The sequence below is a fragment of the Camarhynchus parvulus genome, chromosome 15 (assembly GCF_901933205.1).
Source record: "Camarhynchus parvulus chromosome 15, STF_HiC, whole genome shotgun sequence".
Lineage (NCBI taxonomy): Eukaryota > Metazoa > Chordata > Aves > Passeriformes > Thraupidae > Camarhynchus > Camarhynchus parvulus.
Genome location: NC_044585.1, coordinates 10170796 through 10198645, shown reverse-complemented (window position 1 = coordinate 10198645; position 27850 = coordinate 10170796). Strand labels below are relative to the sequence as shown.

Below are 27850 nucleotides of genomic sequence, written 5' to 3'. Positions count from 1 at the left end.
CCTTCCTTTGGGAAAATTTCCATCCCCTGCCAAGGAAAACGCGGGATCCTGCGGCCAAACGGAGCCCAGAATGGAAAGAGGGAAAGAAATTGATAAAAAATGGGAAAAAAGCTTCTGGCCCCATCCAGGGATCTGTGTTGGGTGGGAATCAGTGCTGTGGGTGGAGGATCCAGAGCTCATCCCGGCAGATCCAAGGATTCCTGGGTGTCCCCAACACCCAGATCACTCCCAGAGGGAACACAAATCCCCCAGGTACATCCAGGCTCATGGATCAGCCCTTTCCCCATCCCAGATGGCCACAGCCACCCCCTCCCAGTGCTCCCAGTACAAACCAGTGCCAGGATGGTGCTGAGGATGGGTGGGCTCCATGAGCTGCTCTGAAGGGTGCCAGGGAAAGAGGGATCACAGCAATCCCAGGACAGGGATCCCAAAAGGAGTGCTGGACCAGTAACACCAGCAAGAGCAGCATGGTGGGGCACACCCACACTGACCTGGGAGAAGATCCTGCTGCAAATCCACACTAAAAACCAGGAATGTGGATCCCTGAGCTTGCACCAAGGAGCATTCCCAATCCAGCCTGTCCCAGATCTCAAGGAGCAGCTTCCTCATTTATTTTTATCCACCAGTGCCTGCTGCATTCACCAGTTATCAAATAAATATGGGAAACCAGGAGAGGCACACAGAGACTCCCTTATCTCAGTTTTCCATGGACTGGCAGTTCCTGGGATGTGTTTACTCTCAGCCTTTAAAAAGCAACACCAGGTTCACTTTCTGCCACTGGAGTTTGCCAAGTTTCCAGCTTTCCCTGGATCTTATCCCACCCAGGCAGGTCCTGGAGAGAGGGCACAGCTCGCTCAGACCCCAAAGGTGCAATAAAAAAATCGCAGTGAAAGGCAAATTCCTGATGGATTTTCCACAAACACTTGGCCAAAAAAAATAATGCTGCTGGCGAGGCTGCCCTTATTTGGGTGCCTTTTCCAGAAAAGTTGTGTCTGGCTCTGGATCCTGATCCAATCTCCAGGAATGCCAGGCACAGGGAACTCAGCTGATGCTGGGACACCTCCCTGATTCCTGCTGGGATGAGACCCTCAGGCACTTTTCCCAAGGCTGATGCATCTCCCACTCCTGCCCTGTGCACCCACAGCCCCCCTCGCTGCCACAAGGGACCATTCCCACCCTCTCTGCCCCTGATTCCCAACACTTTTGGTGCTCCAATCCTTCAGAAAAAAAATTCAATTTCAACACCCCCAAGAGTCTCTCTGCCCTCCCCACAAGAAAAGGCAATTCCAGAGCTGTGTCTTTGTCCCATTTCAGGTTGTGCTGGAAGAGAGAGCAGCAGATGCTTTTCCCTTGTGTGTTTCCCAATGCATTTCTCCTTCCACAGCCTAACACACCTAAAAAGAAGGGGGGGAAAAAACTCCCTTGGAATAATATTTACAAGCTAATTAGGCAGAGAATTGATTTGAACATCACTGGGATACCAGAAAAATGCCAGCTGAGCTGGGAAGGCTTGGGCTGGTTTTCCATGGAAATTGAAATTGCCACAGGCTGCTGGAGGCAGGAGCTGGAGCCATTCCCTGGGAGGTCTGAGCCCCTTCCCACCCCCAGCAGCCTCCTGGAATCACTTGGTTTATCTCCAATTTGTAAAATGACTGTGAGAGGTGAAGGAAAGGGCATTTTCCTTCCCAACAGGAGAACATTTGAATTCCTGTGCCATGGGAATAGGGAGAAATCCAAGATATGCTGGAGAGGAACAGCAATTCCTTTTGATTCCTCTTCAGCAGCACTGCCTTGCCCAAATCCCAGCCAAAATTCCAGTTCCTATATCCCAACAGATTTTACACCAAGGGAGCACAACATGGAATTTCTTCTCCTTCCCTTCCCAGCTTTGCTCCTTCCTGCCTTGCCAGACCTCAGCCCTGCTCTCCCAAGGCTCCCAGAGCAGGGCTGGAGGCACCTCTGGAGGCCCTGCAGGTCTCTCCTGATTTATCTGGGCCATTATCTCAATTTATCTGGGCCATTATCCCAGTTTTCCACCAGCCAGCAGCCGGTGTTTGGAGCACTGCTCCCCTGTCTCTCAGGAATTATGGATCTGCCCAGCAAAGGCACAAGGAAATAATTGCTTTTTTGCTGCTCAGACCCCTGAAACTCCAGGAGAAAATAAAATTTCTCTTGCTTGCTTTAGATCCTGGGGTTTCCCCCCCCAATCTGCTGGGATTATTTCCAAATTCAGGAACAAAACAGCACCAGTGGCATTCCTTTTGGGAAGGGACAGGGAGCCTGGCACTGCCCCGTCCCAGTGCTCAGGGAGGTTCACACCCAGCTCCTGCTCCAGCTCAGCCTCTTCCTGTGGCAAGCAAAGCCCAGCTGGGGGAATTTAACATTCCAGCTCTGAAGGAATTAAACCCAGCCTTAAAAAGGGAAATATTTCCCAGCTCTGAGTTTTTCCAAAGTGCTGGAGGCACCTGATGACCACAGAGTTCCACAAACAGGGGCTGCTCCCTGCTGACAGGGGGAGAAGGGAGCTTAGAGGAATTTCAGAGGATCCATTTTATCCAGCAAGAAAATGAACACAGCACCCTGGAGAGCTGGGAATAACACAGACTCTGTCTCCTTATTTCCAAGGGGGCTCTCTGAGCTCTGCTCAACAGCACAGGTTTGCAAATCCACTTCTTCCATTTGCAAACCCATTTCTTCCACTTGCAAACCCATTTTTTCCCAACTGCCCTGCTCCTGAGTGAACGTGCTGAGGAAAGAGTGGTGCAGAATTCCAAGGCCAGATCTCCTCAAGGGCACCAATCACAGAAGGGATTTATGTGAGTGGCAGGTGGCTCCTGAGGCCTCCTCAGCTCTAGAACTCCTGTTTCTCTTCTGGGGATTTAAAAACTTAAATAGCTCTAGAATCTAAGGAATTTTATTATTATACAATATATAATATAATATACTTATCTATCTATATATATATTATATTATATTGTGTATATATATATATACACATATATACACAATATATATACTATATAAATATATTTTTGTATATATTATATTATATATAATATATAAATATATGTAATATATAATATATAAATATAGTGTATATATATACTATATATATTTATATATATAGTATATATAAAAATATATACTTTATACATTATCTATATTTAAATTATATATGATATATATATATATATATATATATATATATATATATATATATATATATATATATATAAAATTATTCCTGTTTGCAAATCCAGCTTGGGGCATCCTGGCTGAGCAGAGCCCTCCCAGGTAGCCCACACTGCCCGAAATGTTGGAATTCAGCCCGGGATCAGGACAGGAGAGCTCCAGCAGCTCCCCAGCACCTCTGCCAGGACCCAGCTCTGTCCCCAGCATCCCTGTACTGCCGTTGCCATGGTGACCGAGCGTTGTCCCCTCTCCTGCCACCTTTAAGGAGAAATGTCCCTCCAGAGCGCAGGGCTGTCCCCAGAGCACTCCCAGGTGGCCTCAGCCCCATCCTGCACCCAGGACATCCCCAGGACAGGAACTGCTGCCCATGAGGAATTCCCTGCTGGCTCCAGCCTGGAGCTGACCATCACCAAGGAAAAAAAACCCACAAGCATCCACACCTAAACAGGGGGAGTTTAAGTGAAATCCAAGCAGGGAAGAGCTTGAGGCCATCCAAGACCGGCAGAGGATCCTTGAGCATAGAAAATCGTGGGGCCAGCCGTGTCCCCATGGCTGGTGGCACTGGCAGCACCAGGGAAGCCACCAGCAGTGCCACCCTTAAATGTGCCAAGCTGCTTCTGTGCCACCCCTGAGTGTGCCAAGCTGCTTCTGTGCCCCCCCAAATCTCCCCTGGCACCTGCTGAGCTCTGACAGCTGCCAGGACCTAAGCAGGGGGCGAGCTGAGAAGCTGAAAGGAAAAAGAGCTCCTTTTGTGATCTGCTCCCCCAGCACTCCCACCCCTCTGCCCGTTTTAGGCCTCCCTGTCCCACCTTGGAGCCCTGGAGGTGGGAGACGGGAGGAATTGTGGCTGTTCAAGGATGCAGCACACGGGGTGATGTCCCCTCTGCGTGGGGCTGTGGCAGGAGAGGTGCCCACCCTGCTCCCAGTGCTCCTCTGGTGTCAGAACCCAAGAAATTCCTCTGGCTGCTCTGGAGGGCTCGAGCCCCTGCCCCGGGGACTCAGAGACCTTGGCACAGAGCCCAAGAGACCCCTGTGCCTTTGATTTAGCCCTTGGGAAAAAAAAAAACAATTACCAACATTTATATGAAGAATTACCAAGCCACGAAAGTTTAAGTAGAATGATAGTGAATTTATCACAGGGTGAAAAAGATGTTTTTTGGGGTTTTTAGAATAGGGGTTCAGGGGGCAAGATGGAGGGATCTGGGCGTGTCCTGCCTTTCTCCTTCTTCTTCTTCTTCTTGGCCTCCATCTTCTGCTGTGATGTTGGCACTTTTAGATTGGTTTAGAGCAGAAGCTCACAGTCTAACATAGGTGATAGGTATTGGGGAGTTAATGTAAATAATGTAGTTTTTAGTATAAAAGGTAACACTGCCCCAGGGGCAGGCAGAGTGCCTCAGACTGTCTTGCTGAGCAGACCTCGGTAGGTCAGCAGAAAGAATTTTACAGATAAGATACAATAAACAACCTTGAGACTGAGAAATGAAGAGCCCTGACTCCTTCTTCAACTGCCGGGCTGGGAAAAGGGACTTTCCAACTTATCTTGGGGTCACTCTGACCAGCTAGAGATCCTGAGACCCAACCATCCCAGGGCACCTTCCCTACCCCAGGCTGCTCCAGCACAGCCTGAAAGAAGCAGCACTGATGTGTGAGCCTGATCACATCCTCCACGTGGAGGCCAGGGAAGATTATCCCAGGGATCACCAGCCTCGCTGGGCAAGCTTTGGGAAGCTCCAAGCTGCTGGTACACCCAGGAATCGCTGAGTGCACATACAAGGGAATTTTACCCCAGCACAAAGAGTTCCAGAAAGCAGCCAGGGCCTTACTCAACCTCCAAATATGTTTTCCAGGATGGGCGCTGGGCAGGTCCTGGTGGGGGAATGCAGCAGGATGGGATGTTCCCGTGGAGCGGCGAGAGGAGTCAGTGCCACCTGCCGGCTGCAGCTCCCAAATCCGCCGGGCACACAGGAATTGTGGGCTCCTGGTCATTACATAGGTTAGTAATGTCACAGCTTGATGATTCTGAATAATTTTCAAGTATCCCTTTTATAAATCAATAAATAATTGATTTATAAATTAATATATAATAATATATATAATAATATCACATATAAAATTATATATATTATACAATATATTAAAATATAAAATAGAGAATATATAATATTATAGATATAATTTTATATATATTATTTACACTATATATATTTACATTATATAGATAATGTAATATATATAATATATATGAAACTATATATAATATATTATATATATTATATATATTATATATGTATTATATTATATATTATATAATATATATAATTTTTACATAATATATAATATTATATATATAATATAATATATACTTATATATTGTATATTATATTATATATAATATACTAATATATAATATAATACATATATTATATAATATAAAAATATATCAATATTATAATATATTATATATAATATATAATAAATAATATTATATTTGTTATATGATAATATGTATTGTAATATTTAATATAATATAATAATGTATAATAATGTATAATATAATATAATATATATAATAATATATTATTATAAAGAAAAAGAGACATGATGCATTTATTGCTGCACTCAAACCCTGCACAGGCGAATTAAATCAAGGTAAAACGGCAGAAGGAGGAAGATTAGAAACCCCAGCCCCACGCCAAAGCTCCCAGGATCCCTCTGGAACTCTGCTGCAAACGCAAATTCCCCTAATGGGAATGGGATCTGTTTGGCACATCTGTGGAGATCTCCCCTCAGCTTCCTCTGGAACACAGTTTAAATACCTTGAATCCATTTCTGACAAACCAGGTTATTTTTCCCTCCTGCTGATGATCTCCATCTGGTAGAAAACCACCTTATCACCTTGCTAGATGGTGATTCTGAGGGAGTTACCTGCAATTACTTAAAACATTCTCTTTTCCCTCAACTTTTTCCCAGTCTCTCCCCACTCCTGGCCTCCAGCGGAGGGAGAGGCACAGGTGCGGAACAGCTGCTGCTTAAGGCCAAAAATAGAGAGCGAAATATCCAGAAGGGCCACGGAGAGGCGACGGGAGCTCTGTGTCAACAGAACGAGGTGATTTTCCACGGAAATGGCCAGAAATTGAAGGCAATGGAATTTAACCCTTTGTGAGCCCCGCCGCGCTCCCATCGCCTAGCAACACAACGCCATGCCCTAATATGGCAACCGCGCCCGCCCACTCCCAATCCTCCTTTTTCATTGGCTACTGCCGCGTGATTGACGTGCGCACTCGCCAATCCTCCCCCTCCACGAGCCTCTCCCGCGCCCGGGGCGCGGCGTTACCCGGAAGCCGGTGCAGGAAGCGGAGGGGAGGAGCGCGGGGGACGCGTCCGCTGCGGCAGCCAATGGGAGGGGAGCTGGGGGGCGGCTCAGCCAATGGCAGTGCGCGGGGGCGGGGCTGGGGGCGGGGCTGCAGGAGCCGGCAGCGGGCGGCTCCGGGAGGCGGCAAAGGTGAGGGGAAACTGGGGGGACACCGGGACAGCACCGGAGGGTCTTGGGCAGAGGGGATCGGGGGGAAAGCCTGGGGTGCACCGGGTAGAGAGGAGCCAGGGTGCTGGGGGGGATTCCGGCCGGTTCGGGCTCGAGGAAGGAGCGGTGGCTGAGGGAGAAGCGGAGCGTGGGGAGGGATTGCAGGAACCCCTGGCTTGGTGGGGGATACAAGCCTGGAGGAGGGTGGGGAAGGGACGGGAAAAGTTCCGTGATGCCCGCGGGAGCGGCTGGCAGAGCCCCGTGCCCACGCTGCTCCCGGGCATCCATGGGAGTGGATGCGAGAGCGGATCCCATATGGGGCTGGGGGGTGGCAGGGAAGGGGGTGGCAGGGACAGCTGTGACAAACCCCGAGCACATCACCCCGGGCACATCACCCAGAGCATCTCACTCAGACCTCGAGCACATCACCCCGGGCACACCACCCACACCCACAGCACATCACCCAGAGCACACCACCCAGACCCCGAGCACATCACCCAGACCCACTCTTACCCAGCACGGAGCTGTGGCTAAAGCTGTGTATTCCCAGGTGGGAGCAGTGACAGGGGAGATGCTCCAGGTGTCGGTGCTGGACTCAGGATGAGCCTCGTGGCGATGGCGACCGATCCCGAGCTGCAGTGGGTGTCCCTGTGGCTCCGTGTGCGCTGGGCGGCCGTGCTGGTGCTGCTGCTGAGCTCCCTGGTGATGCTGCTGCTGCCGCTGGACAACCAGTGCCAGGCTGTGCTCAAGGGCCTGTCCCTGCTGAGGAACAGGCTGGGCTCCTCCTCGGGAATCAGCAGGATCATGGGACAGAGCACAGAGCTGAGCGTCACCTCCCGGGGGCTGGAGCTGCTGGTGCTCAAGGGAAAAGCATCCCCAGGTGAGAGGTGCTGGGTGGGCAATGGATGAGTTCCTCTGGTTAAGGAGGTGCTGGAGAGGGTCCAGCAGAGGGCACAGAGGTGATTTGGGGTCTGGAGCATCTTTGTGATGAGGGGAGACTGCAGGGGTCTGGAGGCAGGAATCTCAGCAATGCACACAAACATCTCCAGAGGATGGTGCCAGGCTCTGTTCGGTGGTGACAAGGAGCAGAAAATTAAAACACAAGTTCCACCTCAACACGAGGAGCAGCCTCTTTCCACGAAGGACAGCTGCCCATGGAGTGGTGGAATCTCCCTCCATGGAGACATTCCAAACCCTTCTGGAGACCCTCCTGCTCCAGGTGACCCTGCCTTGGAGTGGGTGATTTCCAGAGGGCCCTTCCAACCCCGACACCAACCCAGAGATCTTCATCCCCTTCCTGACCGTGTCCTGTACCCCTGATGGGAGTGACGCTGTACCCTGATGGTAACAAACTGTAATTAACTGCAATTAACAGTGGCTGTAAATGCCCCCGAGGTCAGGTAGGTCCTCACCAGCTCCTTGACTGCATTCCAGGCCCCTGTGCTGGCATTGCTCCGTCTCTCCAGAGTTTTTCCTCGTGTTTTCAGTACTAGCAACTTCTCTGGAGGCAACTGGAACACAGAGAGGTGGTTTAATGCACAGAAATCTGGGCTACACAGCGTTAATCCCAAAATCCTGGCACAGACCAGCCTTTCAGGCAATGTCAGGCTGTAGCCATGGCCAGTATCAGCCAGGACATTAATTTGGAAAACACTTAAAGGAATTATTACAATTCCAGCACTGTATCTTTGTTTGCATTAAAGCTCTTAGTGCTGGGAAAACGTTGGATAGTTCAGTGGAAAAACAGAAGTGCTGTTGGCAGCCAAGATAATAATGTTAACATTATAATTTCACCTAAAAGAAAGCCAAGGGAACACTGTTAAAACAGTTTCCTCCCACGTGAAGCAGTTTGGTGGCCACCTGTGGCCACCTTGAGCCTGCTGCCCACAGGTCCTGCCCTCCCCATACTTGCTGCCAGAAATGGCTCTGCTGCCTCATACTCAGCCTGGAAACATGGCATAAACCTCTGGGATACAAATTCTGTTCCAGTTCTTGTTCAATTTTTGTATCAGTGAACAGTCGTTCATAGAATATCCTGAGTGGGAAGGGAGGCACAAGGATCACAGAATCCAGAGGTTTCCAGTAAAACTCACCACACTTTATCTGTTACCACTTCATTCCAGAGGTGAAGCTGGAAGCCAGAGCAGCTCTGAATCAAGCCCTGGAGATGAAGCGCCAAGGGAAGCGGGAGAAGGCTCACAAACTCTTCTTGTACGCCCTCAAAATGGACCCGGATTACGTGGATGCCCTGAACGAGTTTGGGATCTTTTCAGAGGAGGAGAAGGACATCCTGCAGGCCGACTACCTGTACTCCAAAGCTCTGACCATCTCCCCCCACAACGAGAAGGCTCTGAGCAACCGCGGCCGGACGCTGCCCTTGGTGGAGGAGATCGACCAGAGGTATTTCAGCATCATTGACAGCAAGGTCAAGAAGGTGATGGCCATTCCCAAAGGGAATTCTGCCCTGCGCAGGGTGATGGAGGAATCCTACTACCACCACATCTACCACACGGTGGCCATCGAGGGGAACACGCTGACGCTCTCTGAGATCCGGCACATCATCGAGACCAGGTGCGTGGGGGTGTTTGCAGGGGTCCCAGGACGAGCAAAGAGAATCTTGACTCCGTGTTTCAGAAGGCTGATTCGTTATTTTGTGATATATATTATATTAAAAGAAAATTATATATTAAAGCTATACTAAAAGAATAAAGAAAGGATTTCATCAGAAGGCTAGCAAGGATTAGAAAGGAAAATGGAATGATAATGAAATCCTGTGACTCTCAGAGAGTCCGAGACAGCTGGACTGTGATTGGCCATTAATTAAAAACAACCACAGGAGACCAATCATAGATGCACCTGTTGCATCCCACAGCAGCAGATAATTATTGTTTACATTTCATTTCTGAGGCCTCTTGTAGCTAGGATTTTTCTCCTGAGAAGCATCAGAGGAAAAGAAAATAATTATCTGCTGCTGTGGAATGCAATAGGTGCATCTGTGATTGGTCTCATGTGGTTGTTTTTAATTAATGGCCAATCACAGTCAAGCTGCCTCGGACTCTGAGAGTCACAAGCTTTTGTTATCATTCCATTCCTTCCTTTTCTTTGCTAGCCTTCTGATGAAATCCTTTCTTCTATTCTTTGAGTATAGTTTTAATATAATGTATATTTTATATATATAAATAATAAATAATATTATAATAACATAAAATAATATAAACAATGAAATAAATAATAATATAAACAAATGATAAATGATATAATATAAATAAATAATATTATAATAATATAATAAACTAATATAAACAAATAATTAAATAGAAATATAATAAAATAATATAAATAATATAATAAACTAATATAAACAAATGAATAAACAATATAGTATAATACAATAATATAATATAATATTAATAAATAAAATATTACAATAATAGAATAAAACAATATAAACAAGTAATATACTAAATAATGTAGACAAATAATATAAATAAATAATAAAAGAATACAGACAAATAATATAATAAATAATATAATAATAATATAATAAAATAATTAAATAAATCAGACTTCTGAAATATGGAGTCAAGATTCTCGTCTCTTCCTATGTCGGGGTTGCCTGCAAATTCCCAGAGCCTCTCAACTTCTCAGGAGAAAAAAAAATCTTCACGAAAGGATATTTCATAAAACCCATCTGTGCCACAGGTACGCCGTTCCCGGGAAGAGCCTGGCGGAGCAGAACGAGGTGCTGGGCATGCACGCGGCCCTCAAGTTCGTCAACACCACGCTGGTGTCGCGCATCGGCTCCGTCACCAGCAGGGACATCCTGGACATCCACCGGCGCGTGCTGGGCTACGCCGACCCCGTGGAGGCCGGGCGCTTCCGAGCCACGCAGGTCTTCGTGGGCCACCACATCCCGCCGCACCCGCAGGACGTGGAGAAGCAGATGGAGGAGTTCGTGCAGTGGATGAACTCGGAGGATGCCAGCAGCCTGCACCCCGTGGAGTTCGCGGCGCTGGCGCACTACAAGCTGGTTTACATCCACCCCTTCGTGGACGGCAACGGCCGCACCTCGCGGCTGCTGATGAACCTGATCCTGATGCAGGCGGGGTACCCGCCCATCACCATCCGCAAGGAGCAGAGGGCTGAGTATTACCACGTGCTGGAGGTGGCCAACGAGGGCGACGTGCGGCCCTTCATCCGCTTCGTCGCCAAGTGCGCCGAGACCACGCTGGACATGCTGCTCATCGCCACCACCGAGTACTCCGTGGGCCTGCCCGAGGCCGGCTGCAAACAAACCATCCCCGTCAAGACTTGAGGGTTTTGGGCAAATTCAGGAGCTGTGGGAGAGCAGAATTCCAAGCTGTTCCTGCTGGGAAATGACTGGATGGGAGGTGTCACTTGAGCGTTTTGTTTATTTAAATTTGATTAAATTAATATAATTTATTTATATACGTGATGCCAAATGGAGCTGGGGATGGTGGCTGTGCACTGGAAGGAGGTGGGGAGAGATGTCAGAGGGCTCAAAAAGATGAACTGAAATTGAATTTCTCCTTAAAACTAAGCTTTGAGGAGCTGCTTCAATCACAACCCTTCACCCAGGCAGTCAACTGTTCTGTCTGATCTCAGCAAAGCCTAAACTGAGTTGGTTCAGTGTGGCCTCTTCCCTGTAGCTCCAAAACACATCCCTGAAGGAACAGCCCTCGCCCAGCTGTGTCCACCAGACACTGTGGTGTCAGTCACACAGGTACTGAGCAGGAAGGAGGCTGAACTCCAGCCCAAAGGCATCTCTCCCCTCCCATTTCTGTTTCTGTGGCACTTTGCATGTTTACTTTCAGCTGCCTTTCCTGGGGTGAGTTTTGTACAAGTGGGAAGTGTTTGGTCCAGGTGACAGGAGTGGAACAAGAGGAGAAAAGCTCTGACTTACTTGAGGGAGAACTCAGAAAATCTCAGCCAAGAGGAGCCCTGGGAAAGCACAACTGTCCTTAGACATTTCAGTGGAGGGGCTGGAAGGAGCTTGTCTGCAGAACTGTGGGCAGAAAAGGTCATCAGGCAGAACCAGGAGACAGCAGTTGGGCCAATTTGGGAAGAATGTGTACAGGAAGTTTGCCAGAAACTTCCATTTCTTTAGTCTAGGTAAGGGAACTTCCACAATTAATCACTGGTCAAGTCATTACTCTGGTAAATGTGTCAAGAATCACTCAAGGCCTCTGTGTGCTGCAGGGGCAGTGCAGTGCCTGGAGCTGCTGAGCAGTTCAAAGAATCACTTTTTCCATGCTTTTTAAGGTAAAAGTACCCACAGATCTCCCTACCCCAAACCTGCCAGGTCTGTAACAGCACCATTGACCCCACCACCTCCAAGCTCACAAAACTTCCATTTGAAATCCCAGTTTAGAGCATTTAACCCCTTGACAAAAGCTGTCAGGTTGTCCTAGGCTTAGTTTTCTTCCCTTTTAACTCTCTCTTACCTGACAGGGAGCTTAGGACATGTTTTAGAGAAGCAGAAACCAAGATGAGACTGGGAGTTCTCTGAGCACTGCTGCCAGGGAAAGCAGAGAATACAGGAGGAAAGGTGTCCTGTCCTTACAAAGCATGTTATTTTTGTAGTGCAACCTGAGTATAAATAATGCACTTTAGAGCTCTGTGGGGGGAAGAAAATGTTATTTTAGTAACAGATTAATAAACTATTTTAATATGAAAGTCTTGGTTTGGAAGAGGCTGTTGTGAACTTGGCTGCAGTGAACTAAGTGGTTGTGGAGGAGGAGAAGCCATGGGAGAGATCCTGGTTCCCTCAGCCACGGGACAACATGAGCAGAGTCACCATTTCAAAGTAAAGCCAAGTGAAATCAGCACAGAAAACAGTGTTTATTTGCAGCAGTGTTCGTGTGGTCCAAGTGAACTCAGCACTGGGGTCCCCCCTCACACCCACCCCTCTGGGGGGTGACTTCCAGGGTAGTTACAAGCAGGGATGCTTCTAGCCAAGGTCACACCACTGTTGGGAAGTCTGAGGTGATGACTGAAGTGATTTCAGGATATTGACAGCAGATGGAATGAGCTGCTTCAAGGCCTGAGGGACACTGAGCACACCTGAGAGGTGAGGTACATCACTATCACCCAGCTGCCAGAGGAGAAGTGCAGTTCCAACACCCACATTTAAACAAAAGCAACAGTATTTATAGAAAAGCTTTGAGAACTTGAGTTTAATAAACCGAGAAACGTCAGCTTGCACTTCACAGTTGTACAAAACCATACAGAAACCACCTGCAAAAAGACATGAGCTAGCTAGGTAAAACAACCAAAAAAAAACCAACCAAAAAACTGGTCCTCAGCAACAGCACGTCCAGCTTCATGGGAAACAAAAATTACCACCTAAGGATCAGTTCCTGACACTTAAAAAGAATCATCTCAATGTCCTTTACAAATACACCATATAAAAAACAGGTCAACTGGAACAGAACAGGAACTGGATACATATATATGTATATCTGTGTATCTACATATACACACATATGTATAGAAACTCTCCCAATACTAAAAGAGGCCATTGTGGTGAAGTTGGAGCATCTGCTGTTGGATTCTGCATGGAAGGAGATGACAGTCCCTGCGTGCGTGGGTTTGGGTGAAGAATGGGGCTGTTGGCAGAGAGAATGTCTGCAATCCCAATCTGAGCTGACCAGTGGAGCTTGCTGAGGTCCTCCCATGGCATCTCATTCGTTAATGAAAGAGAAAATTGTTGGAAAGTACTCCAAAAAACTCCATGTGGCATCCGAGCTGTGCAGGAAATATTTCCCCCCTCGTTACCCTCAATATGAGGGATCACATTAACGCCATTACAACAGAACAAAAGTGTAACTCTTTGCTCTTAGAGGAAAAAAAAAACCCAACCAAAAAAAAACCAAAAAACCACCACCTGGATTTGTGCCATCCTCCACTGATCCCGAGGAATGCAGCAGTCCAGTATTTACACGGGATTGGGACGGGCGTTCTCTCCTTGCAAAGCTTAAGGACACAACATGGCTTCCAGAAAGGCATTTCACATTGGACCAGACCCGCTGAGTGCACACTCCTCGCTCACTTTTTCAGGAGCATCTTGGCAAAATCAGCATTGGACATCTTTTTAGGCTCTGCAGGGGGCTCAGAGGATGCTGCTGGTGAGTTCTGGACCATCCCATTCTCAGCCTTGGCCACGGGGTTGCTCTGACGCTGCAGCGCCCGGGGCATCATGGAGAGCTGTGTCCTTCCCTTCCCCCGCCTGGAAGGGAAAAAATTCCCATTAGAAAACACTCTTTTAGCTTGGGGGAACAACAAGGACTTGTTTGCTCTGAGAAATGAACATTTCAATACCACTCCTGTAATTTGTTTCAGGGCTAAAGCTTTCCACGGGTGTCTTTGAAGCACCCCTGAGTTCTGGCAGACAACTGCCCCACAGTTCCCAGGGCTGAAGCTCTGTTTATCCACGGGGCTCATCCAATACAGGAACATTAAAAAGATGAAGGAGCAGCCTTAATGCTCACTAGGAACAATGGCTGCTTCTCCAGAGGGAGAGGATGTGGAGGTTATTAGGGATCAGTGCCAACATCAGATCCAAGGGGATGGCCAGTGCCTCATCCTCTCATTGCTACAGAGCTGTTTCTGTGGGTAAAGAGGAAAAATTTGCCTTTCCTCATCAATCCAACAACCCATTTTTTAATAGTGCAGTACCTTTTAAATGTTCTTTCAGATTCACAGGATCCTTCACTGATTTGGGTTGGAAGAAGCCTTGAAGATCACCCAGTTACACCCCCTGCCATGGACAGGGGCACCTTCCACTAGCCCAGGTTGCTCTAAGTCCCATCCAACCCAGCCTTGGACACTTCCAGGGATCCATGGGCAGCCACAGCTTCTCTGGGCAACCTATGCCAGGCCCTCCCCACCCTCACAGGGATTCCTTCCCAATATCCCACCTAACCCTGCCCTCTGGCAGCCGGAAGCTCTTCCCCCTTGCCTATATAAAAAATCCCTCTCCTCCTTTTTCTAAGCCATCATATTCCAGCTAAGATTCCTCAACTTCAGCACATAAAGAAACACAGTATTTCCTTTCCAGGCAGCTTTAGGCACCCCTCCCTCAGGCCCTCCCTGACTCACGCTCCATAGATCTGCCGTGGTAGTACCAGGGAGGCCTTGCTGGGGTCAGGCCGCTCCGGAAGCTTCCGCAGAGGGGGGTTGCTGATCATCACCTTGATGACGTGGTCCTTCACTGTCAGCCCATCCATCTTCAGCACAGCCTGAGAGGCCTGGGCTTCATTCTCATATTCCACATAAGCCAGGCCCTAAATTAAGAAAATAAAAAACCTACATTAGGTTTTGGTGCTTCTGTAACAGCTGATGAGGAATTTGTAAATCAAAGAAACTCAATGTGGCTCAGTCCCAATGTTCATCACTCCCAATCATCATTCTCCTTACAACCTGTATTTCTTGTCTCTCACTCCTGATGCTCTCATGTATAGAAAAAGCATTAAAAAAGGAAAGAACCACTCAAAAAATGCTATTAAAGGAAATATAATGAAGTATCACAGCAGGCTCTCACAGAGAAGGGCATCACCTCTCCCTGCTGTTTTAAATGACATTCAAAGCCTTAAGCTGCATTTTTTGGATTATCCAGTTTCACAGGAGAGGCATCAGGTTTTACATAACTTTCCCAAAATACATTTATTTGTGGTTTACACACAATCTCAGCTAAAACTAAGCTCAGAACAAGAACTGGGGTTCCCAAGAGCACTCATTACAAGGTGTGCACACAACAGGAACTTCACCTGAGGGCAAGAAAATTCAATTTAAGTCCATGTCCACCATTCCCAGGATGTCCCTGTGGACAGGACCCACCACACAGACACAACCCAGGTGTCAGATAAGAGTTTTGGCAGAGCAGCAGCTGGTTCAGAATCCCTTATTTAACAAGGAGTCATTTATTCAGAGATGGAAATAATGAGCCCTGTCAGACAGAGGGATCATTTCTCACTGGCAAATCCCTTCCTGCAGCAGATGTTAGGAACAAAAGACTCAGAAAATTGAGGAAAGGAGGATGGGAATTGGTTGCACCAGGTAAACCCCATTTAGCCAGTTATTTAAAAACCAATCCTGTAAAGAGTTGCCTGTTTTTACTATGCTGAAAATGCTGTAAACATTTCCCCCTCCATCTCATTTTTCTTATGCAATTTAAGAAGTATTTTGGAAAAATTCCTTTTGGCTTTCTGCACAAAGGCACACTGGGCTGTATAAATCCAAACTCTTCCACAAGTATTAATACAACACCACACTGGCAACTTTACAAACCCAACTTTTTTGTCTCCAGACTCCATGACAAGCTTCTTTTTGAAGGATTCCTTAAAACCAGGAGCGTGTTAAGGATGCCTACCTTGGGTTTTCCAGCTCTGTTGGTGACCAGTCGAATGTCCTTCACATTCCCATGGGCTTTACACACCTCCTCCAGCTCCTCCTTAGTGCAGGAAAATGGCAAACCAGATATAAAGAGTTTATGTTTCTCCAGGGTAGTGCTGTACCTGAACACCTGGAGGAGCAAAAAGGATATTGGTTCACAAACCAGCCAGAAATTCCAAGGATTTCAATTCCACACCCCAAAAGTAATTCCTGTTTGTGGGATCCAAAACTGCCTCAAAGCCATGAGTGGTGTTTTGGAAGATATTTGCACATAAACACCAAGGACTTGCAACTTAATACTACTAAACCTCTCCCCAGTGAGGACAGACATTGAGAATCATAGAATATCCTGAGCTGGAAGGGATCCAGAAGGATCAGAGCCTAATTCCTATAATAATATATTTATAATATTGCCTCCTTACTCAGCTATCACTATGGGAACACTGACTTTTTCTGTGCAGAAACTCCAGAATGCAGAAATCTCCTGATTACACAACTGAGTTCTGGTACAGAACATCCCCAGCCAGGGGATTGGGTAACAAATGCTGACCAAGAAAGCTCTTCAGAGGTTGAACCTGGGTAGGTCCCACCACTAAACTGCTCAGATCAGCAGATTTCTGCAAATCTCGAGTAAATTATGTCAATCCTGATATCTGGCAGAGTAACAGACGATGCAAAAAGTCCCAAAAAAGAGTTTGAAGCACAACATGAATTGATTGGACACAACAGATTCCACCAACTCCCTTCCCCACGTCCACTGTCCAACAGGAACCACCAAAACTTTTACCTTAAAGTCAGGATTCTTGTTCTTGTCAACACAAGGGGACACAAACATGGGCCTGCCCTCCACGGCCGTGCGGTCCAAGGCCAGGGCCTGCCGAGCCGCCTCCTCCTCCCCGAACTGCACGTAGCAGTAGCCCCGGAAGGTGCCCTTGTTGTTGAACACTGCTCGGACCTCCACGACCTCCCCACAGCTCCCAAAGAGCTCCCTCAGCTTGGCTTCGGGCTCTGCCATGGTGTAGGAGAGGTTGCTGACAAACACAGTGACTTTATCCTTGCTGCTGTCGTGGAACACTTTGGGGATGTCCTTGCGGCTGGTGGACGCCTTTTCCTTTGGCGCTGCGGGGCCATCGGGTTTTTCACTCCTCCCAAAGAGCCCTGTCTCCACTTCCATGTCCTCTTCAGGGAGCATTCCATCACCCTCTCCCCTGTGCCTCTTGCTGGGCAGCTCTGATTGATGGAATTGTTAGAAAATCCCAAGACCATAACCAACAATCCCCCAAGTAGCCCAAGCCTCAGGATAACCAACAACACTGAATAAACAAACGCTACCAACATCCCTCCTAAATAAACCATAACAAGCACCAAAGACACAAAAGAAACCCCCAAACTCACCAATCAACCACACCCTGCAACAGCCACTATAACCAACCCTAACACCCCATAATAAGGAGACGGGTTAGATGCAACTGCCAAGCCCCCCAAAGCAAAACACAACCCTAAAAACAAAACAAATTCTATCATAAATTCCTACTCAGCCTCTCTCCGAGATCTATGACCTGAAAAACCACTGTTACAAAATTTAACTACAGGAACACCTCACTCTATCCTCCTTTCCCCCATTTCCTTCCCCACTGAAACTCCTCTGCCCCCCATTCCCACTGTGGAGCTTGGAAATGGCACATGGAAGCACAAACACCATGACAGGTCTTAAAGACACCACAAAAAAAACTCCCTCAGGTTTTAAAGAACAAATAACAACAGATTATTCCACCAAGACAGCTTTAGATGAAAGCAACTGGAATATTTGTTCCTTTTTTCAGCCAGTCATAACTGACAGTCGCTGATTCATGTTCTTTTCTTTGTCTAATGGTTCTTTATTAAAAAAAAAAAAAAAAGAAATCTAAAAGCTCACAAAAATCCCAGGGGAAACAACCTATTAAAGTCTTCTGTTCCCACCTCCAAGAAGCTGCTACAATTCTGAATAACCCAATTTAGACACATGGCTCAGTATCATAGGATGAGTCAGAAAAATTACTTTAAAGAAAAATTAAGGAAGAAAAAAACCAAAAATCACAATATCCAAAATAAGTAACCCCAAGAAAACTCTGGAAGTTCTAATAAACCTGTTTTTCTCTTGTATAAAACCATTTAGCCTTGTTTGCATTTCACTCCCACACTGAACACTTCCCAGGGAAAGCAGCCCTGCCAGCACTGGCAATTCCTCAGCTCCCTCTACCACAAGACAACCAATAATCCTGTTGCCAGAGCTCTGAAGTTTCAATTTAATTTTATTTTTACCTTCTTCTTGTCCCCATTCACCCTCGTCATCCTCGTCTGCTTTGCGCTTGTCCCCAGTCCTGGTTTTTTTGGCTTTTTTGGAAGCTTTCTTCTCTGCCCTTGCTTGCTTTCTCTGCTCAGCTCTCTCCTCCTCCTGCTTTGCCAGAGCAGCTTCTTTCTCAGCAGCCTAAAACACAGAAGATTTATTTCTTTTTTTCTCCCACTGGCTGCAGATTGCAGAGCATTTTCCAGAGCACTGAGCCCAGAGGGTTTTATCCTAACCCCAGCACTAACGGGGACATCATTTCAATCTCATCCCAATTCTTTGCTCTCACAGCTTTCCTGGAGGGCACATCACTCTTGTGGCCATCCAAGAGGCAAAAGGAGAAAGATAAAAAGCAGCAAGAGGTTGTTAATCATAGTTTTAAAGTAAAAACCAATAGTTCTAGGGCTTGAAGGCATTTCAGGCTTATCTGGGGGGAAGCCACATTAAAAATGTGACATTCAGAGAAGTATGGACTTAATTTAGGGGTACAAAATGCTTTGGCAGCTTGCAGAAAGTTCTGACCTTTGCTCTTTGTTCATTCACTCGAGCCAATCTGTTCTCAGTTTTCTGAACAGCTGCATCCCAGTCTTCCAGTGTTCCTAAAGGATAAAATTAAAATAATTTTTAAAAGCCTTTTATTTAGCTTGCTCATAATTCAAACATACAATTCTGGAAAAATAAGAGTCACTGAGTTCATGGCACTTGCTGTTCATATTTAACATTCCACGTGAAAATTCTAATTATAACAACTAGCCTGCAAGGTAAAAAAAAAACCCAAGAGCCAAGCAGAGCAGAAACCTCTCATTAATAATGCAAGACTCCAAAAAGGCATGGAAAAATCCAGTGATTTCAGAAAAGCAAGGAAGAAAAGAGCTGTCTGTGGATTTGACAGCAATGAAAAGTGAGACTTCAGTGGAGCACAAAACACAGGCTCAAAAGCCTGTGTGCCACCTCTGCCTAACCAGGCTAAGAGATGAAGTAATTAATTACCTTCTGCCAGTCACTGAGTTACCTTCAGTTAATTAATTACCCCCTGCCTGTCACTCAGTGACCTTTTGTCACTTAGTCACCCCCTGGCAGTGCCCAGGTACCTTCTATCCTCTCCAGGGTGAGCAGCACCTCGCAGACATGCTCGGGGTAGTCACTGGTGCACTGCACTGCCCGGTGCAGAGCCTTCCTGCAGTGCTGGGTGTCCCCATGGGCCCTGCAGGAGGGGACAGGACACTGAGGGGACAAGCCACACACAATTCCAGCCATGCAAACATTGCCCCTCCTTCCTCAGCTGCTGTGACATGCCTGGGAGCCACAGCAGAGCCGCCCCAAGAAGCTCAAAGGTGTTTTGTAAACACAAACAAAACACGTTTGTCTCAAACTGTTTTCTCCCACAGATGAGAAAACTAAAAGATGAATTATTACCTTTCCAGGTTGTAATACTCCAGCCACATGTTGGCATATTTGGCATTTCCTTTAGTCATGATGTTGTCCCAGAGCTCCCTGGCTTTCTGCATGTTGTTACACAAGCGGGCCTGCAATGGAGCATCCAAAATATCCTTCAGGATTATTTGTTCAACATTATTAATTTCAAACCAAAACCACCCCACAGATGCTTCAGACAGACCCAGCAAGATACATCTCAGCCTTACAGTGGTTAAAATAAACACTGACACAATCCTACTACTGAATAATCCTTCCCTGCCCACCTCTCCCATTAGTCCTAGGTCTGGCTCCCACATCCATTTGATTTTGGTGATTATAAAATAAATTAGAGAGCTGTTTCTGAATTTCTTCCTTTTGTTTTTGATTAATGCACCTAATAATTCCCCAGACTAAGAACTTGGTTTGTGTTTAGGAAGAGGAGCAGGGGAAGAGGGGAAATGGATTGGGAAAGGACTGCATTCCACAGTTGGAATGTTAAAACATTTTATTTTAAATCTATTTTATCAGGTTCAGCAATTTAAATATAGCAGAGAGAAACATCACCTCAACTCTTGCCCAGTTCTGCATGATGGTGCAGGATGGATCTCCACTTTCACTGAACCCTAGGAAGAAAAACAAGGGCTGTTTGTTGCACTTGGCTCTCAGAAATAAAAGTGTTTATTAAACAGGTTCCACACAGAGATGAAATCTTTATCTGCAGCTTTCTAAAATGTTCAAGACTCTTGAAGACAAATATTGTGTGGAGAACTGATCTGATAACAATGATTTTGAAGAGGAGAAAACACTACTTGGGATGATTTCACTTACTTTCTTCTACTTCTTGTTTCAAGTACTCCACAGCTCGTGCAAACGCAGAGCGCAGCTCCTCCAGCTCCTTACTGGAGTCTGCAGGAAAAAAAAGAAACACACTAAAATAACAATTTAGTTTTTATTTCCCACCCAATGAAACCTTCTCCTTAACACCCACAATGAATTTATTGGGTAGCAGGGGGAGATTAAATTTATTATTCCTCGTTGTTATTATTGCTTGAATTTATGATTTTATAATGAGTAAAACTCACTACATGAATAATTTTAAAAATCAGGTATTAAAAATATAAGGTGGGCATTTTTGCAATAGCAAACCAACCAAATTCCTATTTTTATAGGGATTTTTATTAACTGTCCAGAAAATAATTTTTCTGAAAGATGAAAATGCTGCTAATTTTCTTTTAAAAAGTAACATCCAAGAAGTACAAAGAAAATAGTACAGATATTTATTCTGTATTTATCATACAGACCTTGTGTAAAATCCACCCTTCTCCTCAGGTAATCCAGGTAGGCCTGCCAGATCTCTACATAATCTGTTGCTTGAATAAAACCTGCATTCAGAGCTTTTTCAAACATTTCTGAAAGAAAAATGGGGAAAAAGCAGTTACTTCCCATATACTGTTAAAATTAGCAAGTTGCAGTGATAGCACAAAGAAATACTCCACAAACATCACTGGTTTCTAGGAAGACAGGAAAAGAAATCCTACACAAGAAATTGGTTTGGGAAATGAATTTAAAGGCAGCTGAATTAAGGAATGTTCATTCCAAGTTGTTCATTGCTGGCTCAGGGTGAAGCTGCTCAACCAAAGCAGCTTTGCCCTTGCAGGACCTGCAGGCTAAGAACAGATCCTGCAAGTCCCATTTTTGTCCCAGGCTGTTTGGGGGCAGAGAGCAGCTCTGAACTGCATTTGCTGGTTCTTTCCTCACCAGAAATGATGCTGTGCTCAACCCTGTGCCTCTCCATGGCCAGCAGGTACCGAATCCACAGCCCAACAGTCCAGGGGCAGTTCCTGACAGCGCGGTCGTGAGCGGATAAAACCAATTCCTTCACCTTCAGCTGCCTGTCCTGAAAGAATCACACAAGAAAAGTGAAGTTCCTGTCAGTCACAGCGACCACCTGAGACAAAAAGAGCCAACACCTAAAGCCCAGCACTTTAATTTTATATTTAAAAAGCTCAGATGGGTATTTTAAGTTCTGTATTCCTAAAGACCCAGTGAACACCTTCCCATGAGGAAGAATATGCTCAGGAAAGAACTACCAGGCCAGAGAGGTGTGTCCTGCCAAAATAATAAATGTAATAAAGGCACTGAGTGAATTCCCAACTGTTCCCAGAATGTCAAGGATACAAAGAAAGAGCACTCCCAGCCTATTTGTGCAGGTGTTGTTCCACCTGCAATCTGCTGTGTCCAGCTGGGAAGAGAAAGAGATGATGGAAAAACTGAGCCTGGATAAGCTCCTGCAGGGAGTCAACCCTGATCCCTTAATCCAGCCACCTTCTGTCCTGCCTCTGGAGCTCAAACTGCACTAACAAACCCCCCTGGAAAGAGAGGCTGAACATCTGGGTTTGCTTCAGTGCCCACACCCTGTTATTCTGCAGAGAAAACACAGCTAGAGCAGAGAAAAGTGAGAAATGCTCACAAGAGGAATAAACACATCCCTGAAAACAGGAGGAAACCAAAGGTGAGGTGGAATCTGTTTTCTGGAAGATTTACAGATTAAAGGACAGGACTGAGGTAGAACTTAATGGCTGTTTATCAGCAACTGAGATTAAAAAGAAACAAAAGTAAAAACAAGAAAACAAATCTGCAGACATTCCTGGGTTTATTTTCTTACCAAATACTGGTTGTAGCGTGCCCAGAGGTCTGGGACAAGGCAGTTCTCAGCCAAAGCTCTCTCATAGATCAACTGAATCCGAGCTGGGTCACCTGCTTTCATTTCAAAATCAATGTAAGCTTGGTATTCTGCCAGCTTTGGGGTTTCAGCACCCAGCTGGAAAACAACCAGGGAGACACAACATCAAACTCTTCAGCAAAGCAAGACTCCAACAGTTCAGCTGTTCCTCAGAGCAGCTCTTGTGCGAGATTTCACACAAAAGATTTGTCTCTGTATGAGCAGCTGGTGATTTTCATATACCTCTGAATGAGCCTGAAATCAGTCAGATCCTGGGTTTATTCCCCTTAACCCAAAAACACATCCAGAGTCCTCATGTGCACCTCAGAGTGGTCTGGCACACTCAATGCACCCCAAAATTTCCACTATATAATTTCCACTATATAAATTCCCAGTATATAATTGTAGGTATTCCCATTGCTGACAAAGTCCCGCAGCTGGGGACTAGAAAAATACTAAATTGGGGAAAAAAAAAATCCCCCAAAGCAATTCTCTCTTAGTTTTGAAGGAAGGTCTAAGTGCCAGCATTACCAGTGCCTCCTCGTAGGGTTTACACTTCTCCAGCTGCTGTAGAGCTTTTTTGTAGTTCTTTATTGTTGTTTCTGGAATGGGCTCTTCTGACCACTCCTCATATTCAGCATATGAAGCCTCCATGTCTATTAAAACATGAAATCCCATCAATAATGCACTTGTGAAACTAAAAATTCAGATTTCAACCTATGTTCAGTTCTAAGACAAATTCCTATTTTTATTTTTACAATATTTATAATTTATTTGGAACAAATATTTTAATTTTTATCCTTTTTTGGTTCTTACTGTTACACCGCTGCCTTCTTAAAGGATTCAGACATTTCATCTCATACAGTGTCCTATAACAAACCCAGGGCAAGTTGTACTAAAGCTCCTCAATTGGAATTAGAAAACCAAAGTGGCAAAATTTTCCTCAAGGCTTTAGAGAAAAGAGAACCCAAATTCTTTCCAGATGGAAATGAAGTCAAAAGAACTGTGCTTAACTTTCTCCCATGAGCAAGAAAAGGGACTCAAGGAGTTTAAAGCAGGAACTAGAGAAGGCAGAATTCCAACAATCCAGCTGCCAGATACTCCCTGCCAAGGGAGTTTTATGCAGCAATCACAGCTGAACTCCTCATTTTTAAGTCACATTTTGTGCTCCATGCTCACACTTTGAACATCCTCAAACTCCCAACCTGGTGAGCCAAGTTCCAAAAACTCAGAATATTCCTGACCCGGAGGGATCTGAACGCTCCCGACCCGGAGGGATCTGTGCCTCATCCAAGAGAGCACAAGACCTCCAGCTGCACTTGGTGATGCTGTGCCAGGAGAATCCTGATTCCTGGAGCATCCCCCAGCTGCTCCAGGCCCCTGTCCCAGCAGTGCAGCCCTTACCCAGCAGTGGGATCCCCAGCTGGCGCCGGAAGAGCGTGTGGATCTTCTCGAGCTGGCTGCACAGCACCTGCTGCTGCTCCGGGGATGGAATGCTGCCAGGAGCTGGCTACAAGCAAAAAAAAACCAGGGAAATTCAATCCATTCCCTCCAGCCCCAGCTGATGGACATGAGAGGGAATTGTTTATGAGCTGAGGGAACGGAGATCCAAGTGAATACGTGATCCTTGAAGGGCACACAAGGCCAATCTGCATCTCAGTCATTGTCAGGAAAGTTAAAACTTGGGAATTGTTGCCCTTGGAAGGTGGATGAATGGGAAAAGCATTCCTGACTGAAAGCTGACACAAGCAAAGGGAAATGATCACCTGAGAACAAGGAAGCAGCAGGTGACTGCACCATTTCACAACCCCACTGTGCTGCCAAAGAGGGTTTCAGTAAATCCCTGGGGTGTGGGGAGAGGATCTAAAACTTCCAGCCTTAATTGTGTTTGGGAATGAAAGAACATCCTCCTGTTACTCCTTTGTTAGGGGTTGAAAAGGTCCTTTTAAGACCAAATAGTTCCCACTGCCACCAAGAGCAGGGACATCTTTAAACTTCCATCTCTTATGTAGCAAATTATCAAAAATAAGGAAATATTCCCATTCTGGCCATCTTGGGAAAGTGACTTTTGCAGATATCAAACTGTACTTTCCAGGGATAAAATACCCTCAAGCCAAAAGTCTGTGGATAAAATACCCTCATCCAAAAGACTGTGGATAAAATACCCTCCTCCACAAACTGTGGAATAAGAAATGAATTAAAAGTTAAATTCCTGAACAGTCAAGGAATTAAACTTGGTTGACTCTGTGCAGAAACAGCCACAGAACACTGTTTAATAATGGAACATTTAAAGCTGTTCTTGGCATCTCAGTCAGCAGCAGAGCCAAACTTTGCTCCTGGATTCGAGATTATTTTAGGATTTTATAGAAACACAAATCCTTTACTTTATCAGCCAAATCCAGAATGGTTTTCCTGGAGCACAGGGCTGCTTTTTACAGCTGGGAAGAAACAACTGGGACGTGACAGGGAGGAGACAGCTCCAGGTGACTCCAGGAGCTGCACCACCAGCTTTTTTTGGGATGGGAGCAAAGGGGAATGGGCTCACCTGTGCTGTTTCCAGGATGGCATTCTCAAATTCTCTGTAAGCTTCCCACAGGGCCGTGCCCTTGGTCACGTGCAGCCCCACGGCCGTCAGAGCCCGCTCGAAGATGGACCGGACCCTCTCGATGCCTCCCTCCTGCCCAATGCCCCCTATGGAATACTGGGCATATTCCAGCCAAATTTCAGGACCTAAACAAGGTGAGGAGAACCAGGTGATTTGATGTTTTTCAAAAATAATAACAAGGAAATGTAGCTCTGCTTCTCCAAATGGCTGATGTGCTGCGCATAAATAGAAAAACATGTGGCGATGTTGTTTTTAATCCTAAAAAGTTAAAACATTTGGGAATTGTATTTATGCTGTTGGTTCAGCAGCAGCAGCCCCAGTTTCCTTCTGAATGGTGCCACTCCTGTGGTTTTGCTGACAGGGAATGGCCCTGCCTGTCACCTCTGCCACACAAACCACACCAAGATGCCTGAACAGCAAATTCCCATTTCCTGAGCTGGGACCACAGAGCTGTCACACTCTGGAATAATTCAGATTAAAGCTGCTCCTCCTCCTCTTTCCAAACTCCCTGAACTCAACAACTTCTGAAGCAGCTGAATCCTGCAGGTGAAGGAGAGGTGGGAGAACAGCATTGGCTGCCTGGCACCATTCCCACCAACACCAAATTCCATTCAGGGACCCCCAGCTTGGGACTGCCCTGGATTCCAGAGGTGCCTCCAAACCCCAAATGCAATCCAGCAGATCCAGAGGATAATTCCTCACTTCTTCACCTCCATTCCTTCTTCCTGAGGGATCATCAACACAATATCACTGATGTGACATTTTGTACACAGCTTTTGAGGGGGATTTACCTCCATATTCCCTCCACTTCCTCAGGCTTTGTTTTTCCAGCTCTTTACCCCAATCCCCAAAGAACTCAGGGATTTATCCCCAAACTTTTAAGCTACAGCTGCAGCAGCTCCTGAGGAATACAGAGACCAGACACCAGATCCTTCCCTTGCATCACTTCACATTTAGATTTTAGAAATTAATTTGACATTTTGCCCCAGTTTCTTCATTATAACAGAAGCAACAGAGTTCCCTACAAACCCAAATCTGGATGCAACAAAATCCATTTTAGAGCATTTTTGGGTGACTTACAGATGTAATCTTTGACAGCTCTTTCAAACAGTTCATAAACCTTCTCTCTCTCATTGACCTCTGAAGCCATTTTTATCTCATCCTTCAACCAGTCCAACCAAATTTCTGGAAGGAAAAAAAATTTAGAAGACATAATTAATATTCATAAATAATAAGTTATGTCCACTTGGTGAGTTTTTAGCAAAAGACTTAAAACAAAGGAGGGGGAGCAAGGCAAAGAGAGGAATTTTAATCTCCACAATTCCTAATTAATTTTAAATAAAAATAAGGAAAAGACCTCTTAAGTTGGTGCTAAACAAGCATCTTTTTATTAAAGGGGAATGTTGGAATTCCTCAGGACTTTGGAAATCATCCCATTCCACCTCCTGCCATAGGCAGGGACACCTTCCACTATCCCAGGCTGATCCAAGCCCTGTCCAGCCTGGCCTTGGGCACTCCCAGGGATCCAGGGGCAGCCACAGCTGCTCTGGGCACCCTGTGCCATCCCTTCCCAAGAATAAAATCCCACAGCCTCTGCAGTATTTCCATCAGCTTCAAGTTATGAGCAAAAAGAGAAATCCCCACTTCAGGCACCCAAAATTTCCACCAAGAGGAAAATTTCCTTTGCTGCCTGCCTATGAAATTTTTAGCAGGACTTTGCTGAGCTCTGGATCACATTCCCTGACTGAGGGCGCTGAAAATTGTCCTGAATATTTTATTTTACTGCTGAAACATCCCGCACTCGCGGAGAGCAGAGGATGCTCCGTACCTTCAGTGAGGGGGAAGAGCTCGCTCATCTTCTGCCGAGCTCTGCGGAGCTTCACCAGCTCTCCCTCCTGCCGGAGCAGCTTGATCAGATCCAAGTGACAGTTGTAATCAAAAGCATTGATGGACAGCTTAAAAAATAAAAATAAATCTATTTTAAAAGCTGGGTTGAGTGATGGACGCGGAGAAGTTACAAAACAAATCACACAGTTCTCGTGGTGTGATCACAGAGCCAGACAATGCAGAGTTTTCTCAAATTTAACCTAACTCCTGACACAGCCCCGGCCGCTCCCTCGGTCCCGCCACAGAATTATGCTTTAATTTTTTTAAAGGCAATAAAAACCCGCGGGCAGCCGGCTCAGATTTCTCAATGAACGCCAACTGCTTCGCAGGACTTCCCTCCTCTCAAAACAATTCCAAGCTGGTCAATTTCCATCTCAGACACCAAACATTCACGGCATTAAATCAATGAATATTCCGAGCTGGAGAAAACTCACAAGGAGCAGGGAAATTCACGCCCTGACAGTCCCAGCACCGAACGTGCCGGGGCAGACACGGATTATTCCCGTTCCCGCCACACCCGCCGGGCCCACCTGCTCCTCCAGCCGCTGGATCTCAGCCTCGTTCTCCTTCTCCTCATCCTCGCCGTCCCCAGACGAGTCCGAGTCGCCCTCATCGTCCGAATCCCCGCCCGACTCGGGGTCTCCCTCCGGCAGCCGCCTCTCCTCCTCGGCCGCCGCCTCAGCTCCCGCCGCCGCCATCTTATGCAGCTCCGCTCACCGCCCGCCGCGCTCCGCCGGCCGCCACGGCTGCCCCCGCGCCGCCCGTCCC

At 46.3% G+C, this 27850-nt stretch overlaps 2 protein-coding genes across 3 annotated transcripts; one reads left to right on the top strand and one right to left on the bottom strand.

Annotated features, from left to right (window-relative positions):
• The first annotated feature begins 6662 nt into the window (after nucleotides 1–6662).
• Nucleotides 6663–12334, top strand: FICD (FIC domain containing). Its single transcript, XM_030958937.1, has 4 exons — nucleotides 6663–6694; nucleotides 7263–7592; nucleotides 8836–9283; nucleotides 10415–12334. Exons 2-4 carry the CDS (start codon nucleotides 7313–7315, stop codon nucleotides 11025–11027), a joined length of 1341 nt encoding a protein of 446 aa, XP_030814797.1. The 5' UTR covers nucleotides 6663–6694; nucleotides 7263–7312; the 3' UTR covers nucleotides 11028–12334.
• A 560-nt stretch (nucleotides 12335–12894) lies between these two features.
• Nucleotides 12895–27818, bottom strand: SART3 (spliceosome associated factor 3, U4/U6 recycling protein). Of its 2 annotated transcripts, none has more exons than XM_030959215.1 (19): nucleotides 27613–27818; nucleotides 27024–27150; nucleotides 26276–26380; nucleotides 25136–25320; nucleotides 23995–24100; nucleotides 23122–23246; nucleotides 22534–22689; nucleotides 21627–21765; nucleotides 21170–21277; nucleotides 20697–20774; nucleotides 20433–20491; nucleotides 19869–19978; nucleotides 19544–19656; nucleotides 18975–19051; nucleotides 18428–18593; nucleotides 16914–17356; nucleotides 16104–16256; nucleotides 14834–15018; nucleotides 12895–13961 (listed from the first exon to the last, which is right to left on the bottom strand). In XM_030959215.1, exons 1-19 carry the CDS (start codon nucleotides 27778–27780, stop codon nucleotides 13781–13783), a joined length of 2784 nt encoding a protein of 927 aa, XP_030815075.1. In that variant the 5' UTR covers nucleotides 27781–27818; the 3' UTR covers nucleotides 12895–13780. The 2 variants fall into 2 exon arrangements, with proteins under 2 accessions (XP_030815075.1, XP_030815076.1); XM_030959216.1 differs by having other exon boundaries at nucleotides 14860–15018.
• Between the last annotated feature and the right edge of the window lie 32 nt (nucleotides 27819–27850).